The sequence below is a fragment of the Seriola dumerili genome, unplaced genomic scaffold (genome assembly GCF_002260705.1).
Source record: "Seriola dumerili isolate Sdu_G_001 unplaced genomic scaffold, Sdu_1.0 BDQW01000017.1, whole genome shotgun sequence".
NCBI lineage: Eukaryota > Metazoa > Chordata > Actinopteri > Carangiformes > Carangidae > Seriola > Seriola dumerili.
The window spans coordinates 8,199,175-8,223,053 of record NW_019174272.1 but is presented as its reverse complement, the minus strand read 5'-3'; the positions used below and the strand labels follow the sequence as shown (position 1 = coordinate 8,223,053).

The window sequence follows — 23,879 nt, the reverse complement described above, 5'->3', positions numbered from 1 at the left end:
AAGTTCCAATAAAACAGTGTAAAATCTCCAAGTCAAAACCCTGTATTCACAATCCATCTTAAGTAAAAGTAGAGAAGAACTATCAGCACAATACACTTAAAGCATCATAAATAAAAGTAGTTGTTCCACAGAATTATTACATCAAACAAATCTCGATACTGATGCATTAGTGTGCAAGAGGCATTTTACTGTTGCGGCAGGCAGAGCTAGTTTGAACTTCTGTATATACAGTTCAGTATTTCATTCCAGTGATTCCCCAACCCTGGGGGTAGGGCCCCCCTCCAGTGGGTCACAAGATAAATCTGAGGGCCATGAAATGATTAGGGGGGGGGGGGGGGGGGGGGGGAGAGAAAAGCCATAAAATATTGGATAATTGAACCTCCTCTGGCCTCGAACAGTCATTTAAGTGAAACCATCTGAGAAGTTTAGAGGGGATATCTCTCTGCTAATAGACATTTGAAATGTGACGGGTCCCAACGAGGGAGAGAGCAATGATTAACAGTGCATTGTATTTCATATGCTTAGGAGTTTTTTAATATAAGATCCAAACCTGTAAAGTGATGATGTAATGGATAAAGTACAAGTACCTCAAAAAAACTGCGCTTATGTGCAATTAAACAGACAGCAGCATCTGCAGGCAGCGTGTCTTTGAACAGTGGGAGAAAAAACACACGGACAAGAGGAGAACATGCAGAGTCCACACAGAAATGCTGCAGCCAGCTGGTCAGCAGATTCAAATCCACTACCTACCTCTCACCATGCTAACCACTGTGCTGCCAATTTGTTCATGTTAAATATAAAAGAACCATAATTCAATTGCTGTTTTAATATGGTGTGAGTGGCGAACGCCCCTTTTATGTCCAGGGTAACTTCTTCCAAATTCTCCCCCTTTCTCTGCAGCAGCAAGAAAAACGTCAGAATCCTAACAATCCCTCCACTCACTGCGTCTCCTCAGTTACACAGATGGGGGTTTAGACTGGCTGATTTATGTTGTGAGCCAAAGTCAGAAGCGAGGTGTGGATGCGGCTCAATGTGCCACAAGCATCCTTATTAATCTCTCCCTCAGAAAGTGGAGTGCTCAGCAGTAACCCAGCGGAGAAGCTCAAACAGCCGTCTATCCTCCAACAAAACCCAGACAGCAATTTGTGCAACTGGCTGAAATCTGGCAAACTTTGTTTCCACTGATGACAGCCAGTGTCATCCGTGAGAGGGGAGGAGGAGAGATGTTACAATCCAGCTGGAATGAAGACATGAACAAAGGAATGCATGAATGCAGATAGTGATACTGTACTGCAGCCTGTATCATAACCTTGAACATAGTCACATTTAGACTAATCAGATAGATACCGCCTTACTTCCTTTATAGTTTGATTTCATGCAGTTTTACCTTTCACATCAGAAAGGTTTGCTTTTTCTAAAGAGAAACAATGAGTTGCTGAACAAAACTTCCTCATTATTTTTCCTCTCACTATTTGGTGTGACTGCCATGTGTGTAAAGTTGCCAATTACAATCAGTGTTTGGCGGTAACGTGGTGTAACACCTCTTTGCTTCACAATTTAGCTGTGGGCTTGTTTGGGGGTCATACTGTGAATTTGATGTCTGCTTTATATCAGTTTGGTCTCTACGAGTTCAGGGAACAGACTGGTCCGATACTCACAAGCACAGGTTAAACATTGAGCGGGGCCAGTATTTACAAAAGAGAAAGCAGCAACACTGTCAGGCAGAAAAACACACTACACTGATTCTTCACCATGTTTTCTTTCTGTATCTGAGAGTCCTGTAACTCCAGGTGAGAAAATTGATATTGTGGTTACTTACATTCAGATGTTGTCCATACCCTAGTTAGTTGTTATGTGCTGCTCTTCATTCTGCACAGCAACTTACAAAAGCTGTTGTTGTTTGGTCTGAAACTATATGAGCTTGTCACAGGGGATTGAGGTGTGGAGAGATGACTAGCCTGTACCAAAAGAGGAGAAATGTAATGACATATTGTGTCTACTCAGCAGCCTTGCTAAAGCTAGCCACATAGATGAATACAGGTTTAGGTTTTGGTCAGAGTTGGAGGGTGTGTAAACCCTGCAGCTTCATTATGAGGATGAGACTAGTGGGGCTACTGTTAAGCTAGCTATTAAATTCCTCCAAACCAAAAGCTGGCTGCTTGTTAAATATAATGTATTGTTTTCCACTCCTACAAGTGCTAAATACTGAATATGTGATGTGTGCAGGCTTTGTTGTTGTTTTAGGCCCCTTTGCTGAGTAACAAAAGAAAGGTAATGAGTAATGTAACTCATAATTAGTCATTTATTAAATTTTGCAATTAAAGCATCCAACATTGGTTAATATGAAGTGTGCACTTATTGAGCTAAAAGTGTAACAATAATCAAAGAGCATCAAAATGAGCAGTCATTCTCATTACAGCCCTGACACAAAGACTGCAAGGCCAAAACCATTCAACATTAGCGCTGGGTTATCTTGGAAGCACTTTATCATTGACTACAGCTGCCTGGTTAATGATCTCACACAGTCATTTGGATGTCATTTAAAAGAGGATTCTCTCTTATCTGCCCTCTTTCAGTGGAGCTGAAATTCAACTTGGACCAGTATGTGAACAAACGCTACCCAGGCCTGGTAAAGATTGTGAGGAACAGCAAGCGGGAGGGCCTGATCCGAGCCAGAATACACGGCTGGAACGCGGCCACGGCTCCTGTCGTTGGCTTCTTTGATGCCCATGTCGAGTTCAACACTGGCTGGTAAGAAAAGGTCATGTCTAACACAAGAAGGTCTAAGCTGTTTCTTTGTCCTTTCTCACCTTTGCCTTTATGCTTCGCTTTTTATGTTTTCTGTACAAAGGCATGTCGTGTAAGATTATTATCGCTGAGATATTCAGTTTAGTATGCCCTAAGCATTTTTATGTACCAATTCTAACTGAGACAGCACTTTTCAGCAACATGACCCTTGTTATTAGTAAAGGGTTTCTCATTAATAAGCTTTTTTTCTCTTACATCTCCTTTTTAAATTGTGAGTAATGGGCTTTGGTTAGAGCTGAATCAAAAGACATCCCAATTTAAAATGACATTACCTGTCCAGCACGTACACACTTACAACGAGAGAGAGCCAAACGCTGGGAAAGGCGTGAAAGAGGGTAATTAAAGAGGGAACTCAAATGTTGAGCATTTCAACATTATTTTACTTGCGGGCTATGGGCTTATTTTTCAATATGAAATTACTTCTGGGGGTCTCAGTCCAATGTCTGCCTGCTGCTTAAGTTTACCAGCAAACAAGTCATTCAAATAGATGTAATTGACACCTAATTTGAGCCTGTCATGCTGCCAGTGTTTGAAGATGAAGTGTAGCTTTTGTTCCCAGGAAAACAACCTGGGAGGCAGGAGTGGGACCGGGAGAGATGAAGGGAAAAGAGGAGGGATGGAGGAGGAGAGCATTGAGAATAGTTTTGGTTATAAATTGTTTACAGTGCCCCTGGATGCATTTCATCCTTTTTGGATAACTAGATAGTTCGGATGTAAACAAACATGAATACATTTTTTGGTTGGTGTTTGGTATTTTAGTTATGAACAACTACCAGTGTAGGCCTAAATACGTCAGATATATATGTCGGAACGTGTATTTAACTTATGTATTGACTGGTGTAAGAAGCTCTCTGTCTCTCTTGGTTTATGAAGATGACATGAGTTTGACCCTGTCTAGGATAGCATAAACATACTGCCATTAGCCAACAACCACCGTGACCTTGTGACCTTTACAAAGGGATAATTTGATGTACCTTACTTGTTGCCTCTTGGCCGACTGTTTTATAGCGTGAATGGGAACTAGAGACCTGGAGGCTGTGCGAGCTGGGCCGTCCCGCCAGCAAGCATCAGGGAGGAAGTTGCATTGTTGTCTAGGTGCATTACTGATAATAACTGATTCCCCTGGTGGTTCCTTCATCTGTTTCCCCATCTGTTCTTGGCCAAAAATAGACGTGCCTTTCATGCCCCCACATAACCCATTCACCTCTGTATAGGCTCCTCTACAGTTCTAGCCCCTCACCACCCCTCCAGTTGTACACACCGAGGCTATGTCGGCAAATTTCCTTTGAGTTAGTTCACTTGCTGTCGTTGTTTGAATTTCACATACCTTTCTCTTCTCTTCCGCACATACCCTCACCCACATCCCCGCCTCCTGCCTCCTTTGATAACCTGCTGCCTTCATTTTTTTTTTTTTTTTTTTTTTTCCCCCCATGTGCTGGTGCTTCAGATATGCTTTTGCATGAGATTTTATTTACAGGAGTCAATGAAAAGTAGCAGTTTTCTACTAGTTTTTCTACAAGCAGATGCTGTGTAAAGGGTTATAGCGATGGAGGAGATGACAGGCTTCTCCAAGAGGCTTGTTCGTTTTGCTTGGATTTCTTTATGTGTGTGAGTGCACATGCATTTATTATCTTCTGTATGTTTGCAAACACTCTGCACTGCTCCTTTATTCAGATAGATTCACTTGTGGTATCTACACTATCTATTTGTTAGAATGGGTGAAGCTCCCTATTTATCATAATATAATTATTCACCATGCCACATACAGTGATAAGTGAGACGGATGGTTCCTGTAGATGTTGTGGTGAGTCTCCCTCAATGACCTTGTACACGCTGCCTGTGCATACTGAGCCAGAGACAATGCTGCCAGCTCTCAGCTGCAGATGCAGCGCTGTGATTCATTGGCACGGCGTTCCCCCTGGGGTGCTGTACATTTTCAGCTGAAATGTATTGCTGGTTCGCATTACTGTTAAAGCAAACATAATTGTATCATACTGTATAGTGCACTTGACAGCTGTTTCCCATCCCCTCACACCATGTTGGTTTATGAGGAGTTAAGAAGCGAGCAGTTTCCACCAGAGGAGTGATGGAATCTGATTTCCACGGCTTTACTCCGCTTTAATATGAGGATATGAAAATGTTGCCCGTCATTAATGCAGTATTGCATCAGCTAAATGTTCACAATCCATCTCCTCCAATGCTTTGTATCCATCCATCCCTGAGACAGAGGATGTCCATCCTGCTGCAAACATGACCCGTTTCCCTCTACATACTCTGTAAATAAACAGGATTAATGGAAGGAAATGGGAGCGTGTGGTAATTAGGACCCACTGTATGCCACACTTCAGTCACACTGCTGCAGAGGGGAGGCGCAGGAAAATTGATATTTATTTGGTTTTTGAAGCCCCTACACAGTTGCAATCTCAGGTTATTAACGATTAATGATTAACAGTGTAGCAACCGCTCCCCGCTGAGTGTGTGCAGGAGATAAGATTGTCATTGCGGGGAGGCTGTAATGAAATACATGCTTCAGAAAGCAACACTTTGATGAATGTTGAATGCTGCGCTGCTATGTGACCTGGTGGGTTTATCTAAGAATAAGACAAACTGGTGGAATTTATAAAAGTGAGACACCAACCTGCACCTCCTGTAATGATGAAATATGTAATATTTGTCACATTCATATTTGATATCAATTCCTTTGTTAATATCACGGGCCTCTCTCTGCTCATTATGCCAGGCAGGTGCAGCGGCTTTATATTAGATACAGTGGCACATAAATTTCAGCATTCTTCAAGGTTGAAGAAATATTTTTTTAGCAAAAGTAAATCATGTCTTGTCATGTCGCTCACTGTGTCTGGCAGTGGCTGACATAATGAATTGAAATTCTTCGTGGATACCTTTACTTTCTTTGGATTTTGCATTTTTTATGGGAGGTAGGAGACTGGCCGATATTAATATGTGCTCTACATATACATGTCTGAGCTGCTCTGTGAAACAGCCAGACAGGAGGACTGTGGACGGACTCACATTTACAGATTTAATCTGCTTAAAAATGGCTGGAAGCACTGCAGGCTTAGAGTCTGCATCATACACAGAGCAAACACAAATTAACACGATCAGAGTTCATTTTAACACTTTAAAGCTAAAATCTAAATGGATCCACACCACAGTGTTAATTCTTTTTTCTTGTTTTATTAACTGTACAGATGTTAAGGCTGTATGATATAGCTGTAAAAATAAATTTGGTATAAATAAATACAAATTACACATAAATATTCCACTCAAAAATCACATCTAATACAATAAACAGTAAAAATACAGTAACCATGCTAAAAAGAGATTTTTTTTTGCTTTACAATTTAAAAATCAAGCCATGTAGCACTGTTTATCATGGCATGCATATTGATTGTAATACAGTGGAAAAAATGCAAAGAAAATGCTCATTAAAGCCCCACTGAGCATTTACATTAATAAATCAGGAAAGACAGAAGAGATATATTTTTACTTATAGAAGCATTCTGTATAAATCTGGGTGAGCATGTATGTCTAAACATATAATCACGTTAAAGCCAATCCACACATCTACACTATGCCTTTATATATTAATTTTATCCACTGCCTCCATGATTTCCCTTTATGTAGCTGAGCCATTTAGCCCATCTGAATTATGAATAATGCATTTCTGCATGCATATGTTCATAAATTTAGTGATCTCTTTTTTGCTTAAACATAAAACATCCTGTAAATAATCTTGGATTCACGGCTCTGTGGAATTTTATACCCATCCATTGTACTATATACGTGATAGTTCGGGTTACTTGATGTGGGGTTGTGTGAAGTAGTTATACATAGTCAGTGTATTACCTGCAGTAGATTCAGATCAGTGGCTGGTTTTCTGCGAGTAAGAACAATACAGGAAATTTTAAAAAAGTTGCAACATGAGCAGATAGCATTTATTTCTACATGACTTGGCAACAAGGAAGAAAGTAAAACCTTGTGTGACTACTGAAGTTCTGAAGAAGCCTAAGAGAGTTGAGAGAGTTAAGTGATCCTTGGTTTTTCATGAAAACTGATTCAAAACATAAATTGATGAAGTTTTGCTGAGTTCAAATTAACTGAAAAATGAAGTTAGAATTTAACATGCAATTATTGCAAGTAGATTTTTGTAGATACTAAGGCTCCAGTAAGCTGCTAACTGCACGTGAGATACAGCAGGCACTGGCATCTGCATGAAAATATGTGATGTCACCTGAGTCAGCCAAAACCACTGAAGTCTGAAAATGAAAAAAATCTGGAGGTGTGATAGATGTGAGCTTGTAGCCCACTCCTCATCGCTGCTTCAGGCTCGCAGCTCAAGGATACATTGGCGGCTACTAGCATAACAAACCCAAATCTCCACCTGAGCTGTTGGCGTTGGGGTTGCATTGTGAGTAATGTAGACACCCTGTTTTGACGCGGAAGAAAAATGCAAGGAATAAAAAAAGACATACATGAAGGAGATATCTCTGGTTCTGCTGCGGCATTTGTGAAGGCTTTCTGTCAGAAATTTTGCTTTGCTGTCCCTGTGCATTCTTTGGCATAGATTATTTGGGTCATCAGTGAAAGCTACGGTACACCAAAATTATAGGGTAGCTCACACGTTCTGCTGCGTTAAGCCCAATGCGGAATTAAAGGAGATCTTATTTTAGGCACTGAGGGCCCTGCTGCTCCTGAGGCGTAACTCTGAGCATAGTTAGATCCCATTATCTGATAATTCCTTGCTTCAGAATCATTCCCAATTTGAGATCCATTAATCTTGAAATTTTGAATAAAAAATGTATCCTCAAAGGGGAAGGCTGCTGGGTTTTCATATCTGCCCTGGACAAAGGTAGGACAGATAGCGAAACATCCTCTGAGCTTGCTATATTGAGTCAAGCAGATATAAATGGAGATTGTACAGTGATACTTATCCTGGCTTGTGACTCACTGTTCTGTTTGTTTAATTCTGTGAAATGTGTGCACAGGCTGATGTGAAGCTCCACAGAGGTGCTGGCTATTATGAAAGACAAACAGTGAGCCATGAAGAGTTAATAAATCAAAAGCGCTCCCGCTTCGGTATGACGCGCTACAAGAAATGGCATGGTGAGCGAACAGCAACGGAGGTTGTCAACATCTATTCATAATATTGGATGAGTCATCACTGGAAGGGGGAAAAACCCTATTGTTGTATGGAACTGAGTATGATTCGGAACGATGTGGATGAATACCCCTCTCGGTGTTATGCAGATGAAATGGCAGATATAGGAAGAGGAATGACACGGGCTCGTCTGTCAAAACCAGATGTGTCCTGGTTTCCAGAGCGTCTCTATCTAATCAGTCTCATGGATCCCTGAGGTACAGGAGCTGCTGGCTGGCTCTGGGGTGTTTTTGGGTTCTCAAGGACGCAGGGAAATGAGTGGAAGATGTTCAGGGGGGGAGGCTGGGATGGCAGAGAAATCTCCTCAAGGTTAGCGAGTGTAGAGGGAGATTCAGAGACAACACAACCTCAGCTAACCGTGCCAAACTAACCTCGTCAGGAACACTGCTATATTAACAATCCTGTGTAAAAGGTTCAAGCAAAGTCTTTATTCCAGCAAACACCAACCTTCAGTCAGCTCATTATGTCCATTTTAATTAATGGAATTGCTCATTAACTTATAGAACTGTTTGTCAGACAGCTTTGAAACATCAAAAGGTTAAAAAAAAATCACTATATTGAAACGTCCAGCAAAATAAACACAGAAAATATAATTTAGGACATATATCTTCAGACACAGTGATCAAGTTATTTTAACTCAGATATATTTGATTGTTTCACATCAAAGAGAATATATAGCAGACATCAACACGTGTACATCCTCAAAATGAGGATGCAGTGCAGGGTAAATACGCCTAGTGTCAGTTCTTCATATACTTTGATGTGTTTTTATATTTATTTTTCATATGGACTAATCAGCCAGCTGATTTATGTGTTGTGCTCTCTAGTGGCATTGGCATAACTGCGGAAGTCGAAATGACTGTGTTTTCGTTGTCAGTGAGAGTATGGATGTTTGGGTTATCACAGTCAGCCATCTCCCCATTTTGACAGATGAAGGGAGTCTGTGTAAATACGGAAGCTACTCAGTCTCAAAACACTAGTGTGAAATGTGTTATGACACAGGCTTTGGGAATAAAAAGGATGTCAAAATGCTGTGTAAGCATGGATGTATTAAGAGAGCTGGATACAGCACCACCACTCAGCCTCAATGCCAATTTGTCCCAGTGGTCACTTACAGTACTGCAGCGAAAAAAAATCCCCTGCTGCCAAAAAAACACATAATTATACAAAAAGATGCCTGTTAAATATTTGACACGGACACCTTGTACTGCAAACAAGGTCACTTGTTTTTAAACTACTGAGCCTACTTTTTTATTTGTAAAACATTCCCAGAGCCTAGAGAATTGATTTTAAAGTGTGCAAGCAGAAGATCCAAGGTCCAAGCAGAAATGACCAACAAGAGAAACACTAACATGCAGTCAGTGCACAAGGCCAAAGCAAACCAAGAAGCAGAGAAACGTTTGATTACAGTGAATGTGTGTCATTTTGGAGTCTGGTATCAGGTTCCTATAATACAGCCATGGGTGTGTCCCTATAGGCATCGTTACTTGCTAGCTAGTGATTATAAATGAGCAAGTTTGCAACCCATGGCTTTTGCAGTGTAAATATGTAATTTGATTAAATTTTAAAGGAAACAAACGCAATTGGTTTATTGTTGATTTGCAAACGAAGACATCAGAGTCTTTTTGATGATTATACTCTCAGTGGCATCTTTATTAGGTACACCTCTACCATCGAAAGGTGTTTGTAATGTTCCTCCTTCCTTAGGTACGTGTGTATGAAAAGCAAAACTAGAACCATCTCTCAGTGTAATACAGTCCAGAACCTTTAACTATGACCTCAATAATAAGCATATATATGAATTTACACATTGCTGTGAGTGTATGTTTAACATGTGACAGGCCACAAGCTCCCTCTGTCATATTTGTAAGGAATAACCCATTTTGGGAAATATGCTTATTGACTTTTTTTACACACAGTGAAATGAGAAGATTGATACCACTCTTATACCACTCGATAAATATAAAGCTGAAACCATCAGGCGGTTAGCATATCTTAGCATGAAATAAAAAATAACTCCACCCTCCTGCCCCTCTAAAGCTCACTAATTCACATGTGTGGTGTTTGTTTAATCTGTACAGAGCCCAAGAATATCCCAAAATGTCCAACTTTTCATTTAAATGTGAGAGGCTTGCATGATCCTGACTGGTGTTTGCCTAGTTACTCACCTTTGTTTTACCCACAGCTTTGGTAATCAACAAGGCTACAAATAATAACAGTTAACATGGCTTTTGACACAAAGCCCCATCTACCTGCCTCTCAGAATCGCAGCTGTCGTACCAACCACTATTAAATGATGGCTTTTTCTAAGTACTCATATTTCCTAAGCTTCATATTTTACCAACATCATCCCATATAGTTCAATTTGGATCTGTTCTCTCTGTACTTTCTGTCCCCTACCTTCATGTGATAAGTAGTAATTTGCTTTTTGAAGATAAATGGGTTTCACTTTTTGAGGAGAAGTAGATGGGGGAGAGAGAGGGGGAGGGAGAGGGGGGCAGGAATCAGGGCAAAGACATAGAGGAAGAGAGTCAGTGGGTGGGGAGATAGAGAGAAAGTTGGAGTGTGGGAGTATTCTTGAGAGATACATTTATCATTTTATAATTGCAGCCTCTTTTTTAGAAGTATATCATGTGAAGAATTGAGCGTGTGAAGAGTTGCTTTGAAGATATGGTGGAGATCATCTCTCAGCGTGAGGAAGATTATACAAATGTAGCCAGTGCCAGCAGCGCTTCAGCTTCGTTCTCTACCATATGGATCTCAACACCATGTCTTCCTTAGCCAGGGCTTTAAATAGCAAAGGGAGCTTCCTGTATGTGGTGTCGTCTTAAAACCACTCCAGTGACCAAGAGACACTGGTACCAAAAAACAGGAATATATTGTCTTACCAGTAAGTCAGCCTAATTGGAAATAAAGTTGCTACAGTGGCTCAGTGTTTCACCATAAGACATGTTAACAAAACCACAGAGAGCAGCCATTACTGTGAGGAATGGAGAGACCTCTAAAGCTAAGAGCTAATAAAGGTGGGTCGATACGTTTGCTTTGGATAATCTTATGATCTTATGATTGGATGAGAGGTTTGGTTTGTGTATTCATCATAAATAATATACACCAGTGGTTATTATTGGAAAATACAGTCCTCAAAAGGTGTTGGGCTAAAAACAAGATTTTATAAACTTGCATGTTGAAATAGGTAGGTCTATACCGATCTCCTGCAAGTGTGAGGATGTAGGCGAGGTGAGAGGAAGGACTGAAACTGTTCACACTGTACTGTTGCTCACATTGCCAATTTGAAGACACAGCATTAGCCTACTTTATATTTTTCTAGTTTATGGCATATTAAATAGCTGGGTTAAAGGATAAGGATGGAAATAAGAAAACATCCAAAACAGTGTGTAGGTCCATCTTTCAGTACTTTGCAAGTTAACACGTAAAACAAGTCACAAACACAGGACATGATTTAATTTTTAAGTCATTTCCTAAAACAGCTGGACACCGTAGTTCAAATATTACTCAAACAAGAGTCAGTAGTACATTTGTTGGGTTTCACTTTGTCATGCTGCACTAGTGAGTATTTATGGTAGCAGGACAATGTACAGTTTCCATGTTCATCGTATTAGAACGACATGTTGCCAGTGCAACAATGTGGCTCACTGATGTGTTTTTAGTTTCAGGACAAAAATGGAGCTCAAAGATCTAAGTTTAGGGAAAGATTGACTTCAGAGTTAAAAGTTTAGTTCAACTTTTGGGTAAGCAATTCAGGTTCTTGCCAATAGAGGTGCAAAGATGAATAACCTAATGCATTCATGTCGGAGTTACAGGAGCAATTTGCAAGCTTTGCTATTGCTTCATAGCCAACGTTACCCTTAACAGATGTTTACTTACCAGTCTAAAAGAAAGTTACAAGTTCTGCATCAAACTTCATCCCTCTACTCACCATGAGCTGTCTCCTGCAGTGAAAGGCAACGCCGATGTTAACTCTTGTCTCTATCACGTCTTTTATTCTACTGAAGTTTGCACGCTAACCAGCTAGCCCCGGCCCGTCTCATCACTTTATGATAGCGACTCACTGTAGCCTCCAGTCTGCCCTGAAGATGTTGCATTGCTCAGAGCGCGTATTATAACCTCTTGTCTTGCAAACGGAACAATGGCAGAAGCTCTTGTCAAGTGACAATCACCACAACCTGTTCCCGGCAAGAAACCACGTTCGGCGGCAGAGGAAATTTACAAATAGCCCATAAAAGTGCAGTTTTCTTTTTTCCTCTAAATTTCTGTATGTGTACCGATTTAATAAACAAGATACATCACTCAACTAAAAAGGAAATAAAAATGTTGAACTTCTGTTTGAGAGAAATCAGTGTTGGCAGTTAATTGGAGGCTGGGAATAAATTACATTCTCTGCTGTCAGCATAATCATCATCCACTGATGGCCACAGTGCTGCTTCTTTATAGCTGGTGTAAATCTATAAAGAATGAACTGCTGGACTGTGGCATCCCGATAAAGGCTGTACTGTTTGATGTAAAGTCTAATTCTACCTAGCGGCTAGAGTGCTGCATACTGTAACTAGCTCTGCTCTCATCAACATACTCAAACAGGTTTTATACATTCACTCTCTAAAGGTTAATGTCTTTAAATCTTCTAGCAGTATTGACCCAGTTAGTAGACTGACTTCCTGCAGAGGCCAATTTCAGGACTGTTTGTGGTTTGTTCTTAGTGACTTATGAGTTCTCTCCACTACCCCAAACTTCCCACACATTCAGGAGCTGGTGCTAAAATGCGCTATGAACTGAGACAAAAAACTTTCATCAAAGTATTAATGTTAGGACTGACGCGCCCATAACTTTGAGGAGTTTCTCCTAAACTGGCCCGTTAAGAGCCACTCTTAGCCTTCAGATGTTTGGTGAATATGGCTCCTGCCCTCTATTTGATCTGCTCGAAAAGAACGTGTCCCGGCCAAGCAGCCCCTGAGCAAAAGCCATGAGATGAAAACGGTGCGAAGGCTGTTTCAGAACCTAACACGCAACCCTTCACTCCCAGATAAAAAAGAGAGAGAGTGGATCGCTTTCCCTGGGAGCAGAGTAAGCCTCTCTTTTCACCTGATTTGTTTTGCTTTATCAGGTTTTACTTCTTATCAAGTTCCTCAGCTGGAAAAGTGTCACATTTTGACATTTCGTTTTCATGAGCCAGAGATATAAAATATGATATGATATTATTTGTTGTTCCGCGGAAAATTCATTTTGCAAGAATTTTGCATCATAGACAGTGGAGGGGAGCGGATCCTGGCAGTCGCTTTGAACGTTGAATAAATGCAGATTGGACAGACTGCATCATCGCTGAAAGCCCATGTAAATGTGGCGCTACAGTGAAAGTTGAGATGATGTATGCAGTCATCCATCGCTGCTCCTGGCATCGTTTTGTGTAATCAGGATTTGCAGTAAATACCTTTCTCTTCAACATGTTTTCAAATATTTGAGTTGAATTCCTGGACATAGTTTCTGTGAAACCCCACTCACACTTTTCATTTTACATTTACACTCAGTTACATTATCCATCGGGTCATTCTCGACCAATTTTTTCTAACGTTGTTGCAATATTAATACTTGAAAACTTTACAGGGCAGAATGAAAATATGCACAGCTTTATATTTGCCCCGTGGCAGACTGTTCTCCTCTAACTTTCTTTTTTCACCTTCTGCAACTGTGCTGTGAAGCTTCTGCTTCTACTTACTAGACTTCAGGAGTGTCCGCTCTTAACTTCTGTCTCTTTTGTAATCGAAAGGGCTGAACCTATCCTGACCCGGATGAAGGAGGACCACACCCGCATCATCCTGCCTGCCATCGACAACATCAAATACAACACGTTTGAGGTGCAGCAGTACGCCAACGCCGCTCACGGCTACAACTGGGGGCTGTGGTGTATGTACATCATCCCTCCCCAGGAGTGGCTGGACAAGGGCGATGAGACAGCCCCTATCAGGTGAGGACCTCGGTTAGTGAACATCGTTCATTATAGATGAGGATGTTTGATGAAATATGTATAGCCCCAGGATATGACTTATTCATGTGTGGAACTGTCTAACTAAGGTGCTCTGTGCTCCACTGTGCCACCCAAACACACAAATAAAGCCTCCTCGTAGAAAGCTGTCTAATTACCATGAAGAATATCTTCATTTTGATGCAGGGTCACGAGGCCACAGCCATGCGGTGTCATTAGTGTAATTGTGTGTTGAATATGAGCCGAGCATTCCATTATACCACTGCTGTTTGGAGGAAAGCACGGGCTTGGATCATGTTTCTGTATAATCCTCAAATTGGTTATGTGCGTCCTTGGTAAAAATCATATTGGATTTGAATAGACTGAAAAAGAGCACAGGAGTAATTGTGTTGCATGGAAATGTTCTTATATTCAGTCTGAAGTAACACTAACTACAAAATACATGTAGTTAAATTGAATGTATTAACTGTGGCCATGAGCTTACTATTAAAGCGTTTCGGTTCACCTGTAACAGTTCTCCTGTGACTGAGACCAACCAACCGACACTGGAAATGTAGTTAGAACTTCTGGTTACAGTATCTGCTGTAAAATATCTAATAATAAAACAGTGACCTTATAGGTGCAAAGAATATCATGTAAAATAAGATTACAGGTTTGCTCCCATCAACAACAACAAAAAAATCAGTATTAATGTATATTTCCACAGCACGAGTTTCCATTTTCATTAATATATTATAATATTTCAATATTATTATTATTATTATTATTATTATTATTATAGAAATACTTTTCTCTCAACCATCAATCAAGTCCCATCACCTCTACTTTTTTCAATTGCTGTTAAGCTTCTGTCTGTATGAATCTCAACATCATTTGATGAATATGATCAGTTAGTCTCATAAAAACACAGACAATTAGGAATAAAAGTCCTGTCTCTAAAAGCCTGTCATTTTAATGAGCTGAGAAAGAGCACAGGAGGTTTGTACTGCATGATAATGGTTTTATATTCCAATCAACATCTGTTGAGTCCACATAGTTAAAGCGAATCCGTGGACATGAGCTTAACGTTAAAGGTTCTCCTGTGACAGAAACCTAAAAGTCTTACTACACAGGAAACGTGATTACATCCAGTTTCATGTGCGTAGGCAAGACAAGGCAAATTTACTTGTATAGCACATTATCATTCATGAAGGTTATTCAATCTGCTTAATGGAAATAAAAGAAGCATAAAAAGTAGAAGTAAAAAGCATCATAAGAAAACAGTATAAAAACAGTAAATAAAGATGAATATTATCAGAGTCACTGATTTGCTGGTCTTTGCAGATCCTTTCTAATCTGTGTAAACAGTGAAAGGCTAAGAGTCACATTTTCATTGTGTGCTACAGTATCAGATAGTGAGGCATGCAGCCCACCATCATCTTCTCTTTGAATGCTCACATCAGAATTGCTCAGCACTGCCTTGACAATAGGAAAATCTCACATCATTTGACAGAGAAGATTACCATGATTTTGTTGCCACGGCAGCGTGTTTGACCCTGCACGAACATGAAGGCAACAAGAGAGAGACAAGGAGACGGCAGAAACTGGAAGATGTTCAAAACCAACAAGAGGGGTGTAGCTACAAAAATGGATGTGAATATCTTTTATTGATATTCTTTAGCATTCAGTATATTTGACTGGGCTCCAGTCTAGAATAAATATGAGCAAAATATGAACAAGAAAACAGACAAAGATCAGTCTATGCACATAGCAAATGTGGTTGTGCTTATTAAAATGTCCTTTAACAAACATTGAAGCTGCCTCCCAGGTTCAGGGTTAACTCTCTCTCCTCGCTGTGATCCCACTGATGAAATGCATAAATTCATTGGTCTCAGTGAGACATGCAAGGAAACGAATAGCACTGTGAAAATGTATGAAATATCATGAAAGAGGCATCATGTGGTATGGGCATTTAAAGACTTGAAGGACACCAACTGAACATTTCAAATACTACTTCAGATGGAGGAACTGCACCTATAGTTGTTTGCTTTAATGTTGTGAAGCCATTGCAGGAGCCAAGAGTATGAGGTCAAGCCAGAGCCAGCATGAGGTACTCAGCTATTGGTTTTCATCTTTTCCATATTCATGACACTGCTGGATTACAAATGCTGGTGTGGGCTTGGTGCATTGCTTCTGCAATTCAAATGCTATAAATCTTATCCTGAATTCAGGCCTGAAGATAAAACATCCTGGCATGTGAAAGGTTTCATACCAGAATGTTTTTACTCGAAAAATAAATAATATTCCTACCTAAACTTCTTTACTTGGCAACAGAAGGTAAATGATAGCCAAAGGTGGCCAGCAGCCCATAGTCAGCTTGGTTTGTCAGGACCCAATAGGTTCAACATGTTTTTAGGAACCATGGATAATAACACATTATCTGTCCTTCTCAGAGAGTTCAGGGGTCAGGTGCAGCAACAGCAGCCTCCATCAGCTTTCTCTGTCTTGTTCAAGAAGATTTTAAGAACATTTCAGTGCAGCAGAAACAGCTGAGATATGCCCTGAACACAAGTTAATCTAGTTAAAGGAAAGACTATCTATCTACCCAGCTATCATAAAGACAAGCAGTTAAGTGAGGGAAGAGTTTAGAGACGACTGAGACGTGGAACTTACCAGCAGGGCTGCATCTCAATATCAGCAAAAGGTCCCTAAAATGTTGTTTATTCAGTGTTTGCAAGTCATAATAAGAGCTTTGTTTGAACTTCATTAACACTCTTAATCAGACTTTTAAACATTAATTAACAATCAAAAAAACTCATCAACATCACATTCAGATTAATTAAGACAAGTTAAAATGCATCACCAAAAGGTCAAGGACAAGCATAGAGAGCATAAACACTCATAGTGAAATTAAAAGTAAAAGCAGTCACATCAGTAAAGTAGATACTGTAGCTCCTCTGCCAGGTTGCTCTGGAGCCAAAAGCCTGATCAACTTCAGTATTAAGATTAGACGTCGGAAGGGCATGAGCCTGCCTGACGATCTGAGGCTGCACACTGGCTGATGGCTGTTCAAAGGTCTGCAGTATTTTAGGGTTGATTCTTTGAAATAGATAGTAGCTCTGCCAGTTGACTCTAACCCCATTGGAAAAGGAACAGTTGCTCCATCAGAATAAGGTAGATTTGTTGGTTTTCATCACTTAATGCCTTGGCTTTTCATTTTTTTTTTTTTTTTTTAACCACGCTGCAAACATGAACACTGCCAGAATGTCCAAAGATACCTTACTACTTTAAACTAAAACATTCACACATACTGTTGTGTTTTGACCAAGGACTACAAAAACTGAATTCAGTTTCATTGCCTTGCTTGTTCTAGCATAGGCAAAGCAATAACAGTTTTATTTGATACAGGGTGTCTCACACAAACAAATAATGTGGTGGCAGTTTTTACTGTGGGCCTAAATATTGGATGTCTTGTCAAAGCTCCATGAAAATCATGTATTATTGAGCATCAAGTGCTGGACTTGAGATCGGAGAAAGATAAGAGAAAAGCCTCAGACACTGCAGAGCTGGTTTGTGTTTCCCTGTTGACACTTTGCTGCAAATGGACAGGATCGCCTCAAGGCCCGGCTGAAGTGTGTCGGATGTGCGGATTTCTATTGGAAATCATTCTCCCGCTTATTTCCTCAAGGTTTCTGCCCATCAACAACAGAAGCTTTGTGGCCATTCATAGCACAGTCTTAAAGCCTTTTCTAGCTGTTTGGACATATTTAACAAGAAAGAGAGTAAAAGGAGGAAAGAAGGCACAAATGTCCCACATTCTGGGAGTACAGAAGATTGCAACAATTTTAGAGATCTGATGGAAAAAAAGAGTGGTTTTTTTTCTTTTCTTTTTGGGAACTAGCCAATTATAGAAAAGACAGAATAGGGAGGTTTGGAAATGGCCACCTCTTAAACCAAAATCACATTTCTTTTGAAGAAATGGTTGATAAGGATGTCTTGCATTTCATAAGCTATATGATTTCTTGAGATGCAGTTTCAATCACCTTCAGACAAAGAAAATCTAGAGTATTAGACACTATTAAATTGCATTCTTCTTTTTTTGTGCAGTACTTTATTCACTTATTGTTAATGTGTGCTTGAGGAAGATACTTCAGTCTGAGCATCTTTCTTAAGCAGATGCTTGAAGACGATCACACAGATGTGAATGCATTTAAGTACAGTAAATGAACATGAAGTAGGGAGACCAAGGATGAGTATTAGCTTTCCCTTACATAAGAGGTTTAGTATAAACCAGCAAATGAGACATCTAACAAGGCTCTACTGCATAAAAGAATAAAATACACATATGTCAAATATGTGAAGTTTTCTACTTTTAGATTATAAGTCCAGTGACTCCAGTTTCATTGTAGTCTTGTAAAACTACTTCAGTTTCATCAATATGTCTTGTATTTTCCTCTCATACCTTCCATGAAGCATCTGGTCTGTCATACTGTTTTGAATGAGAGGTCACAGAAAAGCCAGATGTCCGGCTCAAAAAAACAGTTTCAACAGCAATGTCTTCATCTGGGAGAAAAATAAACGATCTTGCCAGAATGCATGCATGTATCAGATGTTCATACTGCAAGCAAATGATCTGGGGGACAAAGTTAAAGGGTGCGAGGGGCGGATGAGCCTGCAGGCTGACCATCTGTACACTAAAAATAACGAAACCTACTGACATCAAATGAGAAACCCTATGCAAGATTCCAACAGCAATCTGCCATCTCTAATAACAACTAGAAGTTATTTTGTGACAAGCCGTTATAAGTTCCTCTTGTTGTTTGTGTTGTGCGTCGTTTGCACACTTTCTTTCAAGCTGCCGTTTGACAAACCTCAGGGATGTGAGTCTGTGTGCTGTGTGCATGTAAGTACAAAAAACCAGAACAACAGTGCAGGTGAGAAAAAGGTGATGGAGAGAGAACAATTGCTCGGTGTGCCATTCCCACTTACTAAATATTACAAAAAAGCCGCTGGAGACTGTTGTGTTTCACTCATGATGGCAGGGTCACACAGAGTAGAAACTAGGTGCATTGAAACTTCCTGTTTAAGTCGATGAAAAGAGGTTGATATATCTGTCTCTTCTATGACTGATTTCTCTCTCTCAATTGTTGAACATCAGGAATTAAACCATTGCTGTTTGATACTTGAAACCAAAACTGGACCTGTATAGTATTCAGCCTCTCTATTTTGTGCATGTTTGGAGGAACAGCTGGCTATAATTATTCATTTAATTGGATTCAGTTAATTGGCTCTAGGAGGGGAATTAATTTTTCATGCCTTGATATTGCCTGTTTGATTACATCGCACACCATACAAATGAGAGCAGCGCCAAACTTTGCCATAAGTTACTCTTTTCTCACTTAAAACTCAAGTTTTAAAAGTCAAAAGTTCCTCTCCAGACATGTTTTACACTATGTAAAAAATACTCTATTATTATTATTTTTTTTAACATAGTTTTCCTGCACAAAAGTGGGAAAAAAAGGAAAACAGGGGCTAGAAGCACATCTACACTTACTTTCTCATTGAGAAGTTCTGGATCAGGCCTTGTGCCCCGCCCACCACCACTGTTTGCTTTAGGTTGACAGGTGAAACAGAGCGTATCAATACGATTAGCGGAGGAAGCGTCAGAGAGACTCAGCCACATGTTTGAGCCTCAGTCAGACCTAGACATGGGTGTTTGTTGAGGAGTGAGGAGTTTGCTGTGCACCAGAATCGGCGACTAGAAGACGTATCAGAACAGTAAATATAGTTATTTGTTTATTAAATTTGTCATCTTGGCAGTGGCTGACACGGTGTGAGTGGCTGTGCTAACGCTAACTCTTGCTCTCTGTATTGACAAGAGAGTATGAAGATGGTTAGAGGAGGAAACATCAGAGAGACTCTGGACATGTTAACAAGTTTAAACACTTGATTTTCACCGGAGGGGGTCTTAAACTATTAATACTACAAATGTGAGCATGTTACTTTTACAGCATTGTATCTTATGTGGTCAGCCAGAGGTTTTAGCGTCATCATCACTTGCATCTGACTTGAGCTGCTGAGTCTGGACTTAATCACAGAAACAGTGTTTACATTGCTAGGAAGCTTTTTTTTTCTAGTGGGAGCACTCAAGAGAGCTGCACAAAGTTTGCAGACAGGAAAGGTAGGTCACTTGTCAAGAGAGGAGAAAGGATGAGGTGAACCGGGGCTGAGTGTGTGCTGTGTCGGTCTTTTTATGTGCACAGCCAGTGCAAATAATGGCACTTGAAAGTTTCCCTGAGATCAGCTTATAATTTAAACAAGACTGTATAAGGCTACATCATGCAATAAGAGTATATATTGCAAGCAAACATGAATAATTTTAAGCTACTTTTCAGTGAGGAACAAAGGCGTTTAGAATTATTGGCTATTAATAGCAAAGACTACAAATTGTTAGATGTCAGGCTAGTGTAAATCAGTCATTCTATCACAGTCTTGTTTCTTTAAAATGTCCTTTTCGAGCATTTTACACCAATTGACACATGCTATAAATGTCAAGCCATAAAGATTTATGTCAGCTATAATGGTGGGAAAGCTTTCCTTTGAAATATAATGGTTCAGGAGGGTTTACATGCACCTCTGCATCAGTTTTATTTTACTACTGATCCAGGATTTTCAAAATAATACTCCATGGTGATGAGACAGTGTTTTATATGGGTTCTGAACCTAAAAGCACCTTTCTTGTTGGCTCACACCCTGTACGGCTCAGTGCACTCTCTTAATACAGAGTCAATGAATCATAATGCAGCTCCCACTTAATAGTACTTCCTACTGACATGTCTCTCAAACTGAAGTAGCAGACACATTTGCCTCTTGCGTCTCTCTCTCTCTCTCTCTCTCTCTCTCTCTCTCTCTGTCTCTCTCTCTCTCTCTCTCTCTCTCTCTGTGTGCGTGTGAGATAGTACTGTATACGGTGAAGTTACCTTGGTTGTCATTCCAGAAAGAAGAATAAAGCCACTCATTGGTCACTTAAGGGAAAAAAATAACGCATCTTAGTACTCTATATGAATGTAATGCTTTTGTGGGGCTTTGTCCCAGAGCACTTAGGACGTGACAGATAACAGTACTGAAAAGCAGCCCTGAGGGGACAGCAGCTAAAGTGGAACCATTTCTTTTAGTAAAGGTGGAAAGTAACCACTGGCTTTTGTGAAAAACACTCTCTTGCTATGTCAGCTGGGCTTGGGCAGGTTTTAAGTTTTAAGTTTTAAAAGTATTTTTAGGTGATTCTGCTAAATCTGACATTTACAGTTAACATACCATTCTGGATTGTTGTACAGGGCTGGGTGGGGAATATGGCTGTTTTATACTCTATAGTAGTTTTATGTAATCTAAATATTAAAGCTGCACTAATACAAAAGCTGTAGCTCATAGTGATGAACCTGCTATGTATTACTGTATCCTCCACCTCTGCAGTTCCCCTCAGTGATACAGAGCGTTTTAATATCTAAAACATCTAAAAATGATCATTAAAACTTTAAGATTTCTTTTATTCTCACCACTTCCATTCATTGTCTCCAGCAGCAGCTGTTTTCTGTAAAAAAAAAAAAAAAAAGCTCTCATAAACCTCTGGACACTACCTGCCCAGCATCTTACAACAGACACACAAAGTCAGCCATTAGCTAATAGAAATAGTACAGCATTTAGCAGCTAAAGAGACATGTTTCTCTCAGGACTTCGTGGAAACCAAACCAGAGCTGAACATGATGATAGTGACTTACAGCATATTGACTCCAAATTAATGCTAATGTTGCTCCATATCTGCTGAATGTGTAAATAGTCGACTCCAGTCTGCAGTGTAGTTTCAAACACTTCACTAATAAACTTCAGAATTAAACCAATTTATATTGAATAATTTACCAGATGAAAGTTAAGTGTCATTTTCACAACTCTGTTTTTCTGCTCGCTCTCCCTTGATCACCCACTCGTGGGCTATTTCTCTCTCTCTCTATCACATGGTATGGTCAAATGACCATAAAATGTTGGTGTCTTTTAATTCATTTCCATTCCTCCTGACAACCTCAGTTCACTAAAGCCGGGCAGCATCCTGCCTGTGTCCAGTAAAGGCTCATGAAGGAGGGTCAGTTGAATCGGGTTGGCACATACAGATAGACCCCAATGTGAGTGTGTCGAACTGAATGGGGTATAAGGTGGTAATACGCTGCTTTAAAGCTGTAATACAACTTGGCATCCTCAAGTGGCAACAGGAGATTGGCAGGCTTGATACATAGAAAGCCATTTCCCCCCACCCACCCCCATCCAGTTCATTGTGATGGGATAAAAGACAGTTCTGTCTCAATTACAGTGGCTGCATTTTAAATTACACTGAGCTGATGATAAATTTATGTTGTTTTCATTCATTCATCCTTCTTACATTTCAACATTGTCATTCTGTCAAAGTGTAGAGCCACTAAGGTCTAAGTGGGAAGCACAAAGAATACTGAGAGGTTGATAACTCCAGCACAATCTCTTCACCATACGGGTTATATCTTAACTTTGTATAAGACTGTGGAGTCTGTTCTAAAGCAACTGAACCAGACAAGAGTCTCTGTATGTTGCACATATGCATTAACCACAGTTTCAGCAAACTTAAAAATCCCATTTTATTTCCAGCTTTTCAGTCTTGATAAGTGGTTCAAAGATGCTTCGTTTTACCATATTAATATCCAGCTTCTCAGTGCATAAATATACAAGTTGCAAGTTTTTAAACCAAAAAGCAAAGCAGTTGTATCATATCTGAACATTATCATTAAGTTGATTGAATGGTAAAACTGTCTTGTAACACATTACTATGAAAACATGCTGCAACTAATGCTTGATGATATTTTTCCAAGCTGATTCAGAAATCCTCACCTTGATTGCAATGAATATGTCAGGCCTTCTCTCTAGTTGTATAAATATTTAGTCGCTGAATAATAATATTCAAAAGATGCTGTCTCTCTCTGCTCATCCAGAACTCCAGCTATGATTGGCTGCTCGTTTGTGGTAGATCGGGAATACTTTGGCGAGATTGGTCTGCTGGATCCTGGCATGGAGGTCTACGGAGGCGAGAACATCGAGCTGGGCATGCGGGTAAGGCCCACGATTATTACCCATGCTGCTGGTAAAATGATTTCAAAATAGAAGGGGATTTTGGTAGTCAACTTGAAAGTAGATTTTTTTTTTTTTTTCCTTTTTTAAACTGAATTAAAATTAAGCAGAAGATGAAGTTGCTCAGAGAATTGCTTGTTTTCAATGAGGCATTCCCTCAAAGCTGGAGGGTTGTGTGCGCAGTTGTACACCACACAAAAAGCCATAATTACAAATCCCATATATGAAGTGGTAATATTTAGAGTCCTCGTAGGAATGATTTGTGAAATCTATAGTCAGACACTGGAACAGCTTATGATGAAATTTTCTTATGTTTCCCAGCTGGAGGGATACAGCTTAAGATACAAAACCCAGGGGCGTCAACAGAAGCCATGATTAAACTTTGCAAAATTTCTTAGATGGGAGTGGGGAAGAAAAAACCCCCTTAATGCAAAATCTTCAGCCAACCCAAAGGCTCTAAATCCTGTATACGGAAAATGTAAATCTCTTTTGCTGCTGCTTTGAGTTGAATTTAACGCTTCATGTGAGCGAAGGGCTTGCTGAAGAATTGGTTAGCGTTTAAATTCAGAAAATGTTTCTCTCCAGCCGAGTGGAACCGTTCTGAATCTAAACGCACTCCTTGGGCTTATTGGAATGAGAAATGCTTGAAAGATCCCACTCCTTCATTTAACGTCGTCCCCACATCCATTTCAAAATCTCGAGATGGCTTCAACGACACCTCTGAAGTGTCGGCCGCCTTTGAAAAAGCACTTGAACCGGGGCCGGAGAATGGAT

General features: G+C 40.0%; 1 protein-coding gene across 1 annotated transcript in view; it reads left to right on the top strand.

The window, feature by feature from the left end:
* Positions 1-23,879, top strand: part of galnt9 (polypeptide N-acetylgalactosaminyltransferase 9) — an 85,343-nt gene that overhangs the window by 27,521 nt on the left and 33,943 nt on the right. Inside the window, exons 4-6 of the mRNA XM_022754072.1 lie at positions 2,577-2,751; positions 13,767-13,964; positions 22,970-23,087. Coding sequence (XP_022609793.1) covers positions 2,577-2,751; positions 13,767-13,964; positions 22,970-23,087 — 491 coding nt within the window. The remainder of the gene's footprint in view (positions 1-2,576; positions 2,752-13,766; positions 13,965-22,969; positions 23,088-23,879) is intronic.